The sequence below is a fragment of the Xiphias gladius genome, chromosome 10 (assembly GCF_016859285.1).
Source record: "Xiphias gladius isolate SHS-SW01 ecotype Sanya breed wild chromosome 10, ASM1685928v1, whole genome shotgun sequence".
In the NCBI taxonomy this organism is placed as follows: domain Eukaryota; kingdom Metazoa; phylum Chordata; class Actinopteri; order Istiophoriformes; family Xiphiidae; genus Xiphias; species Xiphias gladius.
Genome location: NC_053409.1, coordinates 14,952,766 through 14,971,062, shown reverse-complemented (window position 1 = coordinate 14,971,062; position 18,297 = coordinate 14,952,766). Strand labels below are relative to the sequence as shown.

The 18,297-nt window shown below is 39.7% G+C and overlaps 1 protein-coding gene across 5 annotated transcripts; it reads left to right on the top strand.

Moving 5' to 3' along the window:
• Positions 1–1,934: 1,934 nt before the first annotated feature.
• Positions 1,935–18,281, top strand: LOC120795589 (sorting nexin-14-like). Of its 5 annotated transcripts, XM_040137600.1 has the most exons (31): positions 1,935–2,369; positions 2,477–2,647; positions 2,780–2,900; positions 3,239–3,312; positions 3,799–3,877; positions 3,970–4,013; positions 4,117–4,204; positions 4,288–4,372; positions 4,456–4,612; positions 4,801–4,876; positions 5,049–5,093; positions 5,234–5,314; positions 5,607–5,721; positions 6,177–6,332; positions 6,497–6,621; positions 7,333–7,391; positions 7,873–7,899; positions 8,742–8,888; positions 9,558–9,690; positions 10,995–11,181; positions 12,327–12,410; positions 12,664–12,764; positions 13,791–13,902; positions 14,118–14,158; positions 14,365–14,484; positions 15,413–15,536; positions 15,830–15,994; positions 16,511–16,606; positions 16,697–16,788; positions 17,264–17,320; positions 18,083–18,281. In XM_040137600.1, the coding sequence occupies exons 2-31, from the start codon at positions 2,511–2,513 to the stop codon at positions 18,122–18,124; spliced, it is 2,970 nt and encodes a 989-aa protein (XP_039993534.1). In that variant the 5' UTR covers positions 1,935–2,369; positions 2,477–2,510; the 3' UTR covers positions 18,125–18,281. The 5 variants fall into 5 exon arrangements, with proteins under 5 accessions (XP_039993534.1, XP_039993535.1, XP_039993536.1 ...); XM_040137601.1 differs by lacking the exon at positions 7,873–7,899; XM_040137602.1 differs by lacking the exon at positions 8,742–8,888.
• Positions 18,282–18,297: the final 16 nt, after the last annotated feature.

Here is an 18,297-nt window from a genome sequence, read left to right as displayed (position 1 = left end):
CTGCTTTTATCCTATTTTGAACTGAATTAGCCGCCTTGCTTCTTCAGAGTATGTAGTTACTGGTTGTATAGTTTTTCGGATAAAATGTTACTTTTGTAAAGGCTTCAACATCACAGGCATCCAACTGCCTTTGATTTAAAAAAACAAAAAAAAAACAAACAAAAATAAAGCCCTGCAGTGTCCCTTTTGTGCCACTGTATTACTCCAGTGGGTTTGTTTTTATATTGATAACAATACATTTTCAAACAACTTCAGAATAATGTTAAACAACCTAATCCAATCCTTCATCATGTAAGATCATGTTAATCTTTAAATGATCCCTTCCCAGCTCCTAGGACAGCAACTATGTAGAAGATCTTTCAAGTTATCTTGATGTATGACTGAATCTCGCCATATTGCCCAGCCAGTGAGCAGATGTGCCTGAGGTTAGCTGCTATGACTTGGTGAGGGATCATAGTCACGTAGTGGTAGAAGGGATACTGCAGTGAATGATTGCGATTTCCAGGTATGGCAAAAAGGAAACTGTACTCTTCAATCCCAGTTTTCTATACAGTTAACTCCCTCAATAAAATCATAACAACCACCTTTTGAAAAAAAGATGTTAGCAGTTTTAAACTATTGTTGGTGGCCAACAACGTTTTTTGCATTCCTGCAAATAAATTGTTTTATACTGTAAAATGGAGGTGAGTGTAACTTATTTTTGTAATAAAGTTTTTGATTTCTATCTGTGTCTTACTCTTTGGATAAAATCCTCATGAGGTGTAAATGCTCTGCTGTTAAATTGGCTGCTGTTTGGTGACAGGTCTGTCTCTGAAACTGCCTATTTTGTTTTTGTTTTTCTTTCTTTATTTTGTTTTTTAATGCCATAAGCCCTGCAAAAGAACCTTATTTAGGAATGTAACAAAATGTTAAAACAAGGAATTTAATGACAATGATACTGTATCAGGATTTGGCAGACTAGTATGACCTTTCTTATATTTAAAAAACGTTATAGACTTTGTTCAGAGCAGACATTTCTAGTCAAAGCAGGAAAAAAACAGGTGGATCAAATGGCTTAGTTCCATTTTTGAGTTGTCCCAAGAAGCCATGAAAGTGAGCCATCATGTACAACAGTGGGGCCTTGAAAGAGGCAAAATTAAGTTGAATATTAATTCAAAACGACTACAGTTGAAGGGTCTTTTTAAAGAAAATAAGATCCAAAGGCAGAGTAGACCAGTTATTAGATTCCCAATTTCAATTTCATAAACAATGAGCGGACAAGTATGGCTGCCCTGAATAATAGAGTTTCGGCCTTCAAATGTTGAGTTGTTACCCTAATACATCCATGGGGTGGAGAGCAGTTTGGTTCTTCAGTGTTTTAGAGTTCTTAAAACCCCGGTAACGTCCAAACGTTCGTCTGTTAGCTCGGTAGGCTGCCTTTGAGAGCAGGAATTTAAATGTTTAGATTAATTTTAACAGGTCTCTAGTCTCATTTAAGTGTTGATTGATTTTTTTGCAATCAGTGTATCGCTGTAGTTGCAGTTAGATATGCGAAGTACCGCCATAAGTACTTAAAATAAGTGACTATTATGCCCCTGTAGTTTTTCTACCGTAATCACGGTTATAATTCTGCATGTAACCATAACAACGGCAGCCATGTGGCTAATACAGCGGAACGTGGCTGTTAACGCCCAAATTGTTTCCACGCTAGCAAGCCAAAAACGTAAAATTGGATTGGAAATTGAAAAAATTAATCTTTTCACTTTCCGTGTTTTGTTTTCTTCAGTAAATTGTCGTGGTTTCTTATATCCCATAGAGTGATATTAACACCGTGAGTCCGTCATTTAGGAATATAACAAAAAATCGACATGGCGGAGGAACGCCACTCCCCCCCGCCAACACGTCCCGTAAATTTGGGACACCTCCTAGTGTATTATGGCTCACTTATTTAGAGATATATTTAGCCGATAGACGCGTTTGCCTGTAAACTACCGGAGCCAGTATATTCAAGCTTTTTCTGGAAACGCAGCGGAGGTGACATCATGCGCCTCCAGCGCTGACAACCGGGCAGCAACCGTTGCCCCTCAGTGGACAGAAATGACAGCCGCTGGAGAGCCGCAGCCATTAGCCAAACACTAGCCTACCGGAGTGTTAGGGCGGCCTGTGCACAGCTGATGCTGTGTAATTACCACTAATCCTGCTGTGGTGTACAGCTGTGTGCTGCGTCTCGCCTGTCCAACGCTGAATCCTTCACAGGCATTTCTGCGTATTTATTCTGCACATTCATGATGGTGTCGCTTCTGGACCACAGTGAAAAATGGCCCATGTCATCCACCGTACCCATACAGTAGGTGCTGGACTCGATAAATAAAATCACTGCAACGTGCTAGGTATGTAAAGCAAAATAGTCGCTCAAAATGACGTGATTTTGAGATGGTGGTGCTCTGTATCGCTGCTACACGCCCAGTTGCTGCATAATGCGTTCTCCATTTTACAGTAATATGCAGTAGGCTACATTTGCACAGGCGAAAATGGGATGCATCAGGGCTTATCTGCAGAAAATAAGACGCAGGATAAAGCTGGACCGGCTCAGAGAGCTGGGCCGACAGTATCCAGTCTTTTGCTTTCTGTTGCTGGTCCTGCTGCTGTCCACTGTTGTTTTAAACAGGTAAGTACACAGTAGTTATATTCACTTTATCAATGCTACTTCATATATGACATCCCTGATACCCTCATCTAGTCCCCAAGACTGCTGTAATAAATTTTACTCAGTTAATGGCAGTATCCTCTGCTTTCACAGATATATTCACATTATAATGGTATTTTGGTCCTTCCTGGCTGGAGTTGTCACTTTTTACTGCTCTTTGGGGCCCGAGTCTTTGCTGCCCAACATCTTAGTCTCCATCAAACCAAAGACCAAGGTAGGTCAGAAAGCCAAAATTACTGTAAACTTAAATTTGACTCTGTGCCTTGATCAAAACAATTTGGGAACATTTTTGGGGTGTCTTTTGGTGCTTTTTCATAATATATCTAAGGTTTATAGTATTTCTGAAGAAAAGACGCTGCATTGATATGTGCATGTTAAAAACTTCAGCCATATCCAAGTATTATACTGATAATCAGTATCTCGCAACTCTATGACTGAGTGTCTATGTATATGGCAAAAATTCCCTATGATTAAGGTGCTTTTGCAGCTGGAGTGAATGATGGGTAGGATCCCCATAATCGCCGTTACATTTTTCTTAACTTTCTTTTGCAGTCATACCAGCAGGAGCTGTTTCCACTGGGGCACAGCTGTGCTGTTTGTGGAAAAATCAAATGCAAAAGGCACAGGTGAGTTGCCTTGTTATGTTGTAGAGCAGTGATATCTGACAAAGTGAGTGTCTTGTGTTCTGTTGTGACCCTTATCATTTGTGTCAACAGTAGTTATGCTGAAAAGATAAAGTCAAGCACTTCGAACACCAGGATATTCCTGTGACAATGTATATTACCATGCTACTGCATATGCTGGGTTTACTTATGCTAGTAAAAGACAGGGTAAAAATCAAAAGTGATTAATTTGGAAGCAAACAAAAAGCTAAACTGGCAAACGAGTTACTTGGATTCATTGGAGTGAGGCTCTTTATATAATTTTGCTTGATTTTTTTTTGCATTTGGTTTGTCAACATGCATTCAGTGTGTTCAATAATACACTGTTTTTTTTATCATTACGTTATGGAAGATGTTACAGCTCCCTCTAGTGGTCAGACAGGATTCTTATGCTTTTATGCTCCACGCATAATAGTGCGATCTTTTTTGTTTTCTTCAATTCATTGATAGACCGACCCTATTACTAGAAAACTATCAGCCATGGCTTGACCTGAAAGTTCCCTCAAAGGTTGATGCTTCTCTTTCAGAGGTAATACATGCATGGATTAAACATATTTTTTAAAATAATATTAAATTAAATGACCAATCTATCTCTGAATCTAATCCTTTTATCTTTCCAAGATTCTGGAGCTTGTTCTGGAAAATTTTGTGTATCCTTGGTATAGGTAAGCCATTTTTCTGCATTTTCTTCTGTTATAATACAAATTGGAGCAGTCTAATGTGTTATATGGAGGGATCCGAAGTGACTGGAAAGTATTTCTTTTTCAGAGACATCACGGATGATGAGGCATTTGTTGATGAGCTGAGAGTAACTCTACGTTTCTTTGCAGCTGTGTTAGTCCGCCGAACTCAGAAGGTGACAAATTAGACCTTATGAAGTTAAAATCTTGGGACGCTGTTTGACTGAATTATTTTTTAGTAATTTTTTTTTTCCCTCAGGTGGATGTGGCATCCCTCATCACACTAAAGCTCCTTAAAGTTTCCATGAAGCACATTGAAATACTAAGCAAAGCCAGGCAGAAAGGTATTGCTGACATGCATCTCCCACTGAACCCTCTTCTTTTTGCTCACCATAAAAAAGGCTAACTCTTTTTAATCGCTCTGCAGTAAAGAACACAGAATATCTTCAACAAGCTGCCCTGGAGGAATACGGTCCTGACCTCCACGTAGCCCTTCGCAGTCGCAGAGACGAGCTCCTCTACCTCAGGAGGATGACCGAAATGCTCTTCCCCTACATCCTGCCACCCAAGGCTACAGACTGCAGGTAACAGGCCATGCAGTGCCTCCATATATTTGTCAAAGTGTGTCACAAAACATCACAGCATCAGTGTACTTTCTTGACCCCCAAGTAGAAAGTCTGACAGTACTGACACTATACAAAAGTAGATAAGGATCATTCGTTACTCGCTCAATTTCTTATTTCCTGCTGCCTTATCTTTGCGCTCCTCTCAGATCTCTTACTCTCCTAATAAGAGAAGTCTTGGCTGGTTCTGTCTTCCTTCCTTCACTGGACTACTTGGCTGATCCTGTGAGTGTAGACACACTAGGGGCTGACTTTGATTTGTATTTAGCAAGTATGTTTGATTAATTTTATCTATCATGAGCATGCAAATGGTAGACAAAGATGTGTCTTTTCTAGAAAACCAAAAGTACTTACAATGTTCGGCATGATTTTTGTAAACTTATTTTTTGAATTTCAGGACACAGTGAATCATTTAATTTTGATATTCATCGACAACTCCCCTGTGAGTATAAGTTGAACTTTGAACTCATGTGCACATGCAGTTCCCTTTACCTCTGTGTCTTTAAACATAATGCTGCAGAATGTATTTAATTAATGGGTGAATGAGCTAAACATGTCCTCTGTCCAATGTTGTCCCTCAAGCCTGAAGAGGCCACAGAGCCCACTTCAACGTTGGTTCCTTTCCTGCAAAAGTATTCAGATACTCGCAGCAAAAAGCCCTCAGTAAGTGTTTCCTCTTATCCAGGAGAATGTAGTAATAAAGTGATTCTTAAATTCTTTAATGTGCATACAACCTCTGATCAAATCAAAAAATCGTAAGTACTACTTTTTGAACAAGCCACTGAATACTGTATGGGATAGAATGTAGTACATAGTGTAAACGCAATATGCAGACTCACTGTGTTTCAGACCTGTATATCAGGTCTCACCGACACACAACTCACAAGAAGTTGGAGGAAGACACAGCTGTGATTTCTCTTCAGTCTTCCCCCCTGCGCTCTGTCTCTCTTTACAGGAGCTAAAGCTTGAGTTGAAGGAAATCAGAGAACAGCAAGACCTTCTCTTTCGCTTCATGAACTTCTTGAAGCAAGAGGGGGCTGTCCATGTGCTCCAGTTCTGCCTTGCAGTTGGTATGTGTTTCCCAATCCTTTCAGATGTTTTCAAAAAGGGCATTTTTGCCCACATGGGCTAACCTCGCTATGAGTCTGTCCAGCTGTTATTATTACCAATAAAAGTTATTAGATTGCTTACCACGTGTCCTGCCAACACTGGGACCAACATCACCTGAATGTATTAAATTCTAAATTTGGAATTCTAAATGCTTGTAAAACAAGTTATACAATTTAGGTAAACCAGGTAACTGTACTTGTCCTTCTTTGGTTTAATTACTTGCAATTTGTAGTAGCTGTAATGTCAATAATTTCCTCTAAAGCAGAGGAATTTAATAGAAGTAATCCCTATTGTAGTCCTTCTCTCACCTCTCAGCCACTCAGTCAGTCTACAACTATCAGCAAGACGTACTGAAGACATAGGTTTGCACTGTTACACAGTGAGTTTGATATGTCTGACTTTCTGAACTTCTCAGAGGAATTCAACGATAGGATCCTGTGCCCAGAGCTGTCAGACTCAGAGAAGATAATGCTTCACGAGGAGGTGAAGAAGATCTATGAGACCTACTGTTTGGACGAGAGTGTTGACAAGATCCGCTTCGACCCCTTTATTGTGGAAGAAATACGCAACAGTGTGTGACAAGGATCCTCTCTGAGTCATTCAAATTATTCAAGATTACTTTAATTTCCTGTAGAAGCACACATACCTATTGGACATACCTTGATTAATATGAAGATTATTTTATTTATTTATTTAATTTTAATTTAATTGACTTTATTTTATTGTATATCCCAGTTGCAGAGGGCCCATATGCAGAAGTGGTGAAATTGCAGACCATGAGGTGTTTGTTTGAAGCGTACGAGCATGTCCTGTCCCTCCTGGAGAATGTTTTCACCCCCATGTTCTGTCACAGTGATGAGGTTAGCATCTTTACCGAGAAATACATCACTCAACTCACTGTCACCCAGCTTGATAACTACTGCCTGAGGCTCAAGCAAAACCGATTTGTTGATCGCCTCTTTTATATCTGCATTACATCTGTCTGTTTTTTGTTCTGATTTCTAAACACAGTCCTTTCAAAATATGGTTGTTTTCGTGCAGACTGAATGTTAATATCCTCCAGCCGTTGAATTTTGTTTGTGTCAGAAGTAGCATCTGTCAAATGCTGGAATTAGAGCCGATTTGGAATTCATTGACAGTCTTGGCTATCCTCTTCCGATCTCTCAGCTACCAACCGCTATCGTGCTTGTCATCAGTACCAGACGAGCAACTGGCCAATGAGCCGACACTGGCGTCATGCCAAGCTGCCAAGCCGAATTTTACCCCTCAGAGGCTATTTCATTGATTACAGCTGTGGAACTAGTGCTCAGCCATTGTCCACAGCAGGCCACTGCCCCGCATGAATAGTGTGTCTGGAAAATAAAATATTATTTGATTTTTTGTCGCCACTCCTGTTCCTGCTCCAAAATAAAATGGCAGTCATGATTATTATTATGACATAAAGAAGTTGCTCGATAGATAACACGTTTCTTTAATGTTGCTTATATACAGTAGTGCATCAAAATTTGCATATGCAATGTTTGAGTGACCTGAACTGTGTGCTCATTTCCTCTTTCCATGTCACTCTCCAGTACTTTCGCCAGCTTCTGCGAGGGGCTGAGTCCCCCGCCAGGAATTCTAAGATGAGCAGGTAGGATTCACTTCAACAATATTTGTGTTTGTGAGAAACAGAAGAAAAGGCTTCTCTATAATGTCTACCAGTATATTGATTTATAGGTGACTTTTGATAATCTAGTCAGTCACAGAATGCCTCACTGTTAGATTATTTTTTTTAGACAGGAAAGAGATTAGTGTTTGCTCCCAACCGCATCCCAAATTCCAATAATCTCTGAATTTTACTGATAATTTATACATATCTTTAAAATGTTGGCAACTCTACTGCAGCATGTAGCCGCATCACATGCAAATATGAATCCACACAATACAGTCTAAAATAAACTGTAAATAAGCAATAAAAATAATTTTTTTTTTTTGCTTTGCATTATAATGAAACTTAGATTAGAAATATAGTGAGATAAGCCCAGGAATCGAATGTCATGTTTCTATCACGGGGTGTGGTGTGTCTGTGGCCACGGGGCCCCGCCACTAACTCCTTGTGCATATTGTTCCAGAAATAGCCTCAGTTTGGATGACATTCGGTGAGTATAAGGCATCAGTGTGCTGATCAAAACAGTGGCTGGCTGAGCAGTGCTGCTGCACGCAAGTTAGAAAGGACACTTCATTCTTGCCTGACTGGTCTACAGAGGAAGATGTACTGCCTTTTTAACAAATTCACCGTTCCCTGGGCCCACTGCAATCAGGGCTTCAGTTCAGTGAGCACTAAGTGATAGTATGATTATATATAATTTAATTGCTAATCTAATTTCAACCTGAAATATGTGTTTTATTTTGGTGCTTGTGCTGTAAATGCAAATGAGAAAAGATTGTGAAAAGTGACCTTAATCAGCTAATCATGATAATCATAGCTTGCGTCATCATTAATCTTATGTTAATCAAGCTAATCAAGAGTCATGCTGCTGAACAAATGCAATATAAAATCTTACTTTTGGAAGGTTTAGGCTTTAGTTTTCATGATTTTCTTACCAAACTTGGGTTTGCTTGCTTCCAAAATCAAACAATAAAACATCAGGGGAACTCAGGGACAGAAGTTGACTGGTTTGTTATGAAGGCAGTTTTCAAAGCAGCATCAATCATGCCACTCAAAGGAGACAGAAGAAATAGTAGATAATGGCTATCACTGGCACTCCATTTGTGAAGACTGAGCAACTAGGAGCCCAGACTCCCTCCATGTCTGCAATTAGGTACCCCCCCCCCACTCTGCCTGTCTGTCTGCCTATTACTCAATCAATGTATTGCCACCACTGTGCTGTGTCTGTGACTGTATGTCCACTCTTGATTCTGTAACCACCATACTGCCTGCTCTGGTATGATCCATGGTCCTCTCCCTCCTCTTGCCCATGGGGACGCGACCCCATTATAGTTCCTGGGACTGGAGCCCCGAGTCAATGTGCTCACTGTTCATCGCCTCTGGCAGTACTTCACCTGCATCTTTTAACTCCCTCCATGCCCAGTCCGCGTTCACAACCTTCCCATATGGCTCACTATCCCACCGCCACTCATCACCAAAGTAAGTCAGGGTCCATCCATATTTCACAGGTTGCTCAGTGTGATGTCATGCTGTCCAGTTTCCCCCATGTGACCCCAATCTCAGCCAGATGCCTGCATGGTGGCACTGCTGCATGGGATCCTCCTTTTATTTGTCATGTATCCCTCCTTCAACTGGTGTTGTTTAGGCAAAAGACTCGCTGCAGTTTTTGACAACGCAGTGACTTTTCAATGTGCAGTTCCCTGTGTATTTGGTATGTGACCATGGTGATTTTCGTTTCACTTAATCTAACAGGCACTCACACAGAGCACCTGTGATGTGTGCCTTTTCTGGTTGACTGGTTACTGATCATTTTATTTAAAATTTGTGATCCCATTCAAACTAGACATCTGTTCTTCAGATCACTGCTCACTGCCGTGTGCTGTGTTTGCTTTTGGCCCTGCAACGCTTAACCAATAACCACGACATTATTGTGAGATGTGAAGTGACATATTGCCTTTTGGTTTGCTACCTTAGTTTTTTCCTCCCTTGTACAATCATCATCCGGATGCAGTACGCTGCTCCATCCTTCCCTTTTCCTCCCATACAGTTCCGTCTCTGTCACTTCTCTCAAGCTGCACGTGCTTTGATGAAGCCATGCACATCTCCTCCATCGTTCGTTGTCTGATAACCTCTTCGTTTGTGCTGCAGGAACACGTCAAAGAGGGGAGAGTCCTTCGGGATCAGCCGCATTGGCAGTAAGATCAAAGGAGTGTTCAAGAGCACAACTATGGAGGGAGCCATGCTGCCATCCTATGGGCTGGTAGAGGGAGAGGATGATATGGTAAGGCTGATTTAAAAATAATCCTAACACTCATTTTTAGGTGATGTAAAGTGTTTGTTATAATGCTCACAGGAAAATAGCTCTGTCTTAAATATAAATCAAATGATCCTCTGAGTGTTGCACATTATTAGATATGAGGAAGGCTCTCTGATTCATCCTGCATGTAAACCCTGCTTTAAAGTTACCTTAAAATGACAAAATTCATTTCAATTCATTATCATTTTTTTAAAATCAATTAAGATATTGCAAAAAGTAAAATTCAAACTAAAGCACTCTTTTACACTAGAACAACAGTTACCACGTGGGGGCGTTGGTGAGTAAAGAAAGGAAAGCCACAAAGTTTACCAAGTCTGTCTACTGTGAGTAACCTCCACAGAGTTTCCCGTTTTGATGATAATACAGTTTTAGTCTCTGAATATTGCTGGCTGGCTTCCAGAGACATTCACATGGTTCAAGAAAGTGACTGTGCTGTTCTGAAGAAGAAGTGAAACTTTAATTTTCCCACTACTCCCCTTTCCCTTTTTATGTCTGCACAGGATGAGTTTGCATCCTCAATTGACAGACGTATTTCCCCATGAATACTCATAAGGAACTCACATGAAAATGACTAAACGGAAGCTTTGCTTGGGGGAAATTAAAGTGATATGTTTTGTTATTACTCATCTGACGTGGTGACTTTTACTTTTTTCTGTACAGAAAATGCCTGTTTGGCATTATTTTAAAAATACTGTATATAGGCAAATGAACATTATGTACATATAGTATAGTACATATGTATCATGACTGGTCTTCCATAGATGGTGCAGCAAAACAGAACTGTTAAGTGAATGTACATGCAGATATCTCTTTAATTGCCTATCCTGTGTTTAGTGTAAGGGGATATCCTGTGTTTACTTTTCAGTTTCCCTTATTTGTGGCTGAGTCTCAACCAACCTTCTTTTTAAAGACTTGCCTTTCTATTCAAATTCACTATGACTTTCTTTCATAGCAAATTTGATAGGTGTACGCTGTATGTTAATAAGTTACAAAGAGAAGACACACATGTGAGACAGATGAACACACTTGAATTGTAATTCAGTTCAAAATAAATGGATGTAGAGCTCAAAGAACAAGAAATCAAAGAATTAAAAGGCAGCTCTCTTGTGATTGTACACGTTTCCACTGAATTCCACTGTGGTTTTCTTTTTGCTGTGTTTATCTGCATTGTTTTGTACCTGTACAGTAGCGGTTTTGACCACAACCTGTTTATTCAGAGGCGGCTTACTCCGCTTGACCTTAACCTGTCTCACTTCCTTTCATTCTAGGTGGAGGAGGCCATGATGGTGCTGGAGGATGACTCCCCCATTGAGGCAGCCTCTACCCCCAGTACCCCTCGAAACCTCTCAGCCTGGAACATCACCATCCCTTACATTGATTTCTATGACGACGATGTGAAGAGGGAGAGGATTCCTGTGTTCTGTATTGATGTGGAGCGCAACGACAGGAAGGCAGGTGAGGCTGAAAGGACCTGTCCTTCTGTCACTTTTAGTGTCATCTGAGAGAGGTCATTCTCTTTTGCCACATGATGTATCAGAATGAACCGTGGCGACCTTTTCTGTAGGATATAGTTTTGCATTCGGGGTAAAAATTTGATCAATAATGTGTGATATTATTATGAGTCGTTATTCACAGAAATGTTCAAAGCCCTTGAAAACTCAAATCAGTTATTTCTATGCAGTATTAAATATTCATGAGTAAATAAGTAACAGTCAAAATTTAAAAAAAGAAAAACTTCTTTATTTAAATTTTGATCCTCATAAACTCAGCCTACCTACTTTATGATAACTGTGTGAGTGTAGTTTGATCATATTTAACTGACTGCAACCTGGCAACAGCGCAGACAACCTAAACACTGTCATCGCATTTGATTCAAAAAATCTGGTTGGTCCACAGAAATATGTGACAGAAATATCCATTTATCCAACAGAGACCTGCCCACGTCAAACCAGTGAGAAGAGCACAGACCAAATCACCAAGACAGAACTCTCTCATGTGAAATAACCCACATTTTTCTAACTTTGTCAGATAAAGTAACTTTGTGTTCATGCACCAGTGCAATATATGTAATATAGAGATGAGTGAAAATTAATTTTCAGGGCCTTTACAACTTAGACTTGCCCAGATCTTAATGTAAGAATAAAATTGTTTTGTCATCAAAATGTAGGGCTATGGCAAAAAGATGCTATGGTATCTTATTGCCAGTAAACAAGATACCATAGATTTGCCCCATTGACATTATGGTGCTAAATATGGCCACTTGTTGACCACACAAATGGACAAAATCAATATAAGAGTAAAATTTTAAGTGTGTCCCAAAAAGCAGAAAATGACTACTGCAGAAACAGCTGTGGAAAAAGCAGTGTTAGATAATTTTCCTGGCCACTCCTTTTTGTGGTTTTCTGTTGTGAATTTTCAGACAAGTAAATTGGTTGGTAGGAGCATTGTGTGCAGCTCAGACTGAAATTCAGTTTGTTCGACTTCTCTCTGCTCTTGGGGCTGTCAACATAGATAGTTCCCTCGTGTGACCGTGATTCTAACTGGGATTATATCAATTTATTGGTGTTACAGTAGGCTTTCTCCGTTGTGTTTATCTGCAGTGGGACATGAGACGGAGCACTGGTCTGTATACAGAAGATATCTGGAGTTCTATGTACTTGAATCAAAGCTCACTGAGTTTCATGGTAAGTTTTCTTCATATTGTTTCTCCAGTTTGCATTAGAGGGCCTCTACATTGTTCTTTTTTCATCCATTGCAATAAGGAAGAAGGTTAGCATTTCTTCCAAGGGAACCTCAGTTTTAGGAGTCAAGTAAGTGTAATGGCCATGTTGCATCATTTAGGGACTCACTCTTGAAACAAAACTGTTCCTGTCAAAGTAAAAGGAAGCTTTTTCTGTTAATACTTTTTCAGCGTTCCTTTCTGTGAAATCTCTATAGGCTCATTTCCAGATGCACAGTTGCCTTCGAAGAGAATCATTGGTCCCAAGAATTACGAGTTCCTCACATCAAAGCGGGAAGAGTTCCAGGAGTACCTTCAGGTGGATGTCTGAGAAGACACTTAACTTTTGAATTTTATTATTAGATTGATGGGTCTGGATAGCGCTAGACTTTCTGTCACACAAAACACACACACACACACACACACACACACACATGCAAACACACACAAATGCTCACACCCTCAATCACACACGGTGCTCCAGACATATTTTTCCATTTAGTGCATCTGGTTCAACAGGCAACCCTCCAGTGACCAGACATCGAGATTAAATTGAAAGGGTCTCAGTTTTTGAGCGTTTGTTCTAGCGTCCTGGCTAGCGTCAGAAAAAAACCTTTCAATAGTGATCTATTTGAAACTATGAACAATTGTGAAGAGAACCATATGTTGGGAAGATGGACCGGTTAGATCACCCTTCTAAACAGATAAGAAATGATATCTGTCTCTGTCTCACTTGGCCATCATGAAGGCAGATGCAGCTTTTCAAAGAACAAAGGAAATGACAGAGTGACAGAGTTCAGACTCCGAGGTTGCGATCAGGGGGTTGCGATCCACTTTGAAGACTCTTTTTAGCAGTGCCCTCAAGGATGCTGTAACGAGATTTGAGACCTGGCTGTCAAACGTTTAAGCAATAAAAAAAAGACAAAATTGACGTCTTCACAACTGAAGATTCTTTGTCATCTGAGATTTATTTCTTGACAATACTGAGTTTTTCAGAGCATCCTTGAACACACCACCAAGGGAAGAATTTTAAATGGTCCCTCCTGGGAAGAGCATCGCCACAAAATGATAACATAACTGACGACACAAAAAGCAGTCAAAATATTCACAGTGATGGATTACCTATCTCAAAATAAGTTTCGAGTTGATTTTTATAGCATGCTGAAATTAATGGAAAGAAGTGGCTACTGTGAAGGCCGGAAATTAATTTAAATCCAAATTTAAAACATACAAAACCACAGGTTTGAGTAATCTCTTTGTTCAAAGGTTCTCTGAATGATGTTCCACTATAGAAGAAGACATCTTACAACACTGTGCATTTATAGCATGTGTGTTTTCTTTGCAGAAACTTCTCCAGCATCCAGAGCTGAGCAACAGTCAGCTCTTGGCAGACTTCCTGTCTCCTCACAGTATGGAGTCTCAGTTCCTGGACAAGATGTTACCCGACGTGAACCTGGGTACAGTATGAGGCAGAGTTTGGCTGAACGGGATGTAGAGAATGTGACAAAAACCAGTGAGATGGATTATGTTTGCCGGCAGACATGTCAAATGCACTGTGAAAATTTCAGATCGCCCCGAGCTTGGATTGCTGCGAAAAGATATTTGTGACTCAGACAGAAGCAAAATGTGACAGAACCATACTTTACTGAGATAAAGTGTTTATGTTTCACAGGGAAAATCATTAAGTCGGTTCCAAGCAAACTAATAAAAGAGGTAAGTGCATTCCTTGTGGTGTGTGTGTGTGTGTGTGTGTGTGTGTGTGTGCGCACTGTGTGGTATAGCACTCTGCAGAGTGTTCCCCTTTTTCCCATCACATCACTGCAAATTTAAGCAGTCTCTTTTGTATTTCTCTGATTCTTAACAGTCTGTTTACTGTAATTTTAAGTTGTACAGGCTGTCTGCTCTGCTTTTTTTGCCAGAAAGGGCAGCATCTGGAGCCTTTCATCCAGTCTTTCTTCAACTCCTGTGAATCTCCCAAACCCAAACCCAGCCGCCCTGAGCTCACTATCCTGAGCCCTACCTCGGAAAATGATAAAAAGGTAGGAAATCCAAATTTTAGAACTTCAAATATGTGCTTTTCATGCTCTCTCTCTCTCTCTCTCTCTCTCTCTCTCTCTCTCTCTCTCTCTCTCTCTCTCTCTCCCTGCAAGCCTAGGCCTCAAGAATGTTATCCTTTGAGAACAGCTTGAATCCTTCCTAACGCTCGAAATTTAGTTTTAGAGATGTATACACTTAGGGGTGGCCAGCCACCGTGTTCTGGTCAAAAACCCACAATCTAATCGAGCTTCACAGTTGAATGTTTTGGAGATTGAAAGCAAAGCCATGGTTTGCATTTTCCAAGACATTATTGTAGGAACTATTTACACTGTTTTTTGTTTTGTTTTGTAGTGATGATGGCAGTGCTGAATTATTATTTTTACCACTTTGGCTTAATGTATCAGTATTTTTTATTTGTTTTATACATGTATTTATTCTGTCATACTTCTACATAAAATAGCTCACAAACTTGTTATCTAGTCTGACACACAATAACATTCTTTTCCCCTTTTTTTGACCAAAAAATGCTTTTGGCAACATGATAACTTGCCATAGACTGTTTTGGTGAGATCATGACAGGTCTTGCTTGACATGTTTAAACACAATCCATCCTATTTGTGGCTGTTTACACATAAATGTCTACGTGACCGTACTAGAACAAATGTGTTATTGCCTCAATATGCAGAGATGAATGCAATTAATATCTTGTCATACAATTTTGAACATTTTTAAGAAAGTGTTTTATTCTATTATTTACATGGTTTACAGTTTTTTTTTTAAATTGATTTTTTTATTGAAGCTGCACTCTTACTTCAGTAGAGCTCTGTCAGTCACTCAGAACAGAAAATATTCTCAAAACTAGAGGAGCAGAGACTTTTGGTCTTAAATGGGCTCTAATCATAAAAACTTATTTAAATCCCCCTCTCCCAGCTCTTCAATGACCTCTTCAAAAACAACGCCAACCGATCAGAAATGACCGAGAAGAGACACAATCAGAACTACTTCATGGAAATGATCACGGTCGAAGGGGTGTATGACTACTTAATGTATGTGGGTAAGTGGAGTTTGTTTGGCAATCTGCCTATTACACCCTATTTATCACCTATTTTATTGTTATTGTAGACATGTAGTCGGGATTTTTTAAAGTGAGAGAACAATTTTATTTTAGAAATTTGTTTACGTATAAAAAGATATTGACAAGGCAGAATTATACTAGAAATAGAGAATCAGTGTTCTCTCATGAATCATGACCATGACAATCACACCAATGGACCCCTGACACACAGCCCATTATTTACTCAACCACTGTCGCTCTCTCTTTCTCTCCTTCTACCTTGGGGCTGTCAGGCCGAGTAGTCTTCCACATCCCCGACTGGCTGCACCACCTGCTAATGGGTGGCAGGATCCTGTTCAAGAACACACTGGAGGCCTACACAGATTACTACCTTCAGTACAAACTGAACCAGGTGGTCCAGGAGCACCGGCTAGTCTCACTCATCACCCTGCTTAGAGGTACACAGCAGTCAAATCAGAGATAATCATATTAATGTGAGAGTAACATTTTATTATAATACTGGTATGTGTTACTATTATATCCCTGAAAAAAAGACTTTTAAGCTATTATTGGGAACTAATACTTTGGGAGAGTGAGAAGTGAAGACTGATACCAATTTTGGAAGCATAAAGACTGGTAGCGTAAGGAAACAACTAGTTACAGCACATACACCCCCCTAAAACCACAACTTGAGTTTTCAAATTTCTATTTGTGTATACATTAGGAAAGGAGATACAATATGTTGGTGCATTTTAAAGGTGCTGGTAAGTGTATTTATAAACTTTGGAGATAGTCAAGCTAGATGTTTCCCCTCACTTCAGTGTTTATTCTAAACTAATTAAATCGCCTCCTGCTTCCAGCTCTGTACCCAACACAGAAACATGAGAGTGGTATCAATCTTCTTATGTAATATGCTGAACTATTTCTTTAAACGGGCTCATTAAACGAGGTGTGAATATTTTTTGCTTTTCTAGACACAGTTTTCTGTGAGAGCAGTCCACCCCGCTCGCCCCAAGACAAGCAGAGGAGGGCGAAGAAGACTTTCGAAGAGATGATGAGCTATATTCCAGGTGTTCATTCAGTTTTTGAAGGTTCTTTCTTCTTACAAAACAAATGTAAAGATGTGTTTTCCAGGAAATTCATAAGCCTTGTATCTTTAGACTTTTTGGGGAAATGTATCGGTGAAGAGTCCAAGTATGAAGGAGTACGTCTGCTCTTCGATGGATTGCAACAGCCAGTTCTCAATAAACAGGTACAAGGACACTCTAAAATTCACGCAAACACACACACACACACACACACACACACACACACACACACACACACACACACACACACACACACACACACACACACGTACACACACACACACACACACGGAGAGAGCTTGCATGTGGAACATTCCTTGTTTTCCCAGCATGTGTGTACCCCACTGCTGAAAAACGCATTGTCAAGGCAAAAAAAAAAAAAAACTGTGACAGTTCATGTTAGTTAAAGTGAATTTGAGCGTCGTGTCGTGCTATAGATCTCTGAATACATACAGTCACACCTGGGTATTGGTACACATTGGATGTAGCAAACTACTGTCAGAAATCTTTTATGTGTTTTGAGTTTTGGAATTCAGTATTTGCATATTGTTTTAAAATGTGAATGCTGTTATGTTTTTATTTAAAGACCACTGTCCTTAATGCTTTTCATCTTCTGCTTGTTTTTTTTGCCTTACTCAGCTGACATATGTGCTATTGGATATCGCCATTCAAGAACTTTTTCCTGAGCTAAACAAGGTAAACAGCAGCTAGCCTGTGTTTTTCTAAAGAAATATATAGTCTGAACATCCATCCATCCATTATCTATACCAGTGTATCCTTTCTAGGGTCGAAGGGGGCAGGGCACAGAGGCCGTCACAATAGCCTAAAGTTAAATCTTTAAATCACTGTATTTTCTTTAGGAGATTAAAATAAGTATCCTAATATACATGCTTAATAATAACTATGCCAAAGTCTTTATGAACTCTCGACGGATTGATTTCATCACTGCAACTAATTACTCCTGTTATGGGCTTTAAAATGTACCTGTAATTACCCCCCCCAAGCAGATTTATGCTGCTATTCTGCTGCTTCAGTGATTATCTGCTGTTTGCTTTTGTTACCAGATAGTAACGCAGCAGCAGTTTTCATTTACAGTAATGAGGTCATGTTAGGACTTGAATTGAGTGTTTGTTAAAGACTAACAGTACAGTCAGAGGAGGGTTCTCATTAAGATACAAGTTCAAGATGTATGCACACTGTTTGGATAGATTATATATTTTTATCAATTAGATACATTTTTCCACAGATCCATTTAATCATTCTGTAATTAATCGTGGCATAATATTTACATGCATTGCTTTATACTTAAATCTTAAAATCAGATGTGAATAATAGATGTGAATAATTACATAATTATGTCCGTTACATATTATCTGTAACTCTGTCTAAATAAAGGAACACCTATCTGACAACAAAGAACACCTACTTTTTGCTTACGCAATGTTTTTGTTTCCTCAGCAAGTACAGAAGGAGACCTCTGTGATTGCTCCGTGGATGTAAAATGAACAGTTCAATGGACATGAGCTGAACATGAACATGCTTATCAGGCATTGACTCATCCTACACTACTGCAAAGACTTTTGTTGGTCAGGTTACCTGAAACTAACATGTAGATCATATGTAAAATACATGGAGACACGAGGCTTCTCCTGCTGTATATGTCATTTACTTTG

What these genes read in the sequence shown, in the direction of transcription:
- LOC120795589 (XM_040137600.1), top strand. Translation starts at nt 2,511, where the DNA reads ATGGGATGCATCAGGGCTTATCTGCAGAAAATAAGACGCAGGATAAAG. An exon ending in TGTGGAAGAAATACGCAACA is followed by an intron (nt 6,333 to 6,496) that starts GTGTGTGACAAG and finishes TGTATATCCCAG; the next exon opens with TTGCAGAGGGCCCATATGCA. An exon ending in AGGAATTCTAAGATGAGCAG is followed by an intron (nt 7,392 to 7,872) that starts GTAGGATTCACT and finishes ATATTGTTCCAG; the next exon opens with AAATAGCCTCAGTTTGGATG.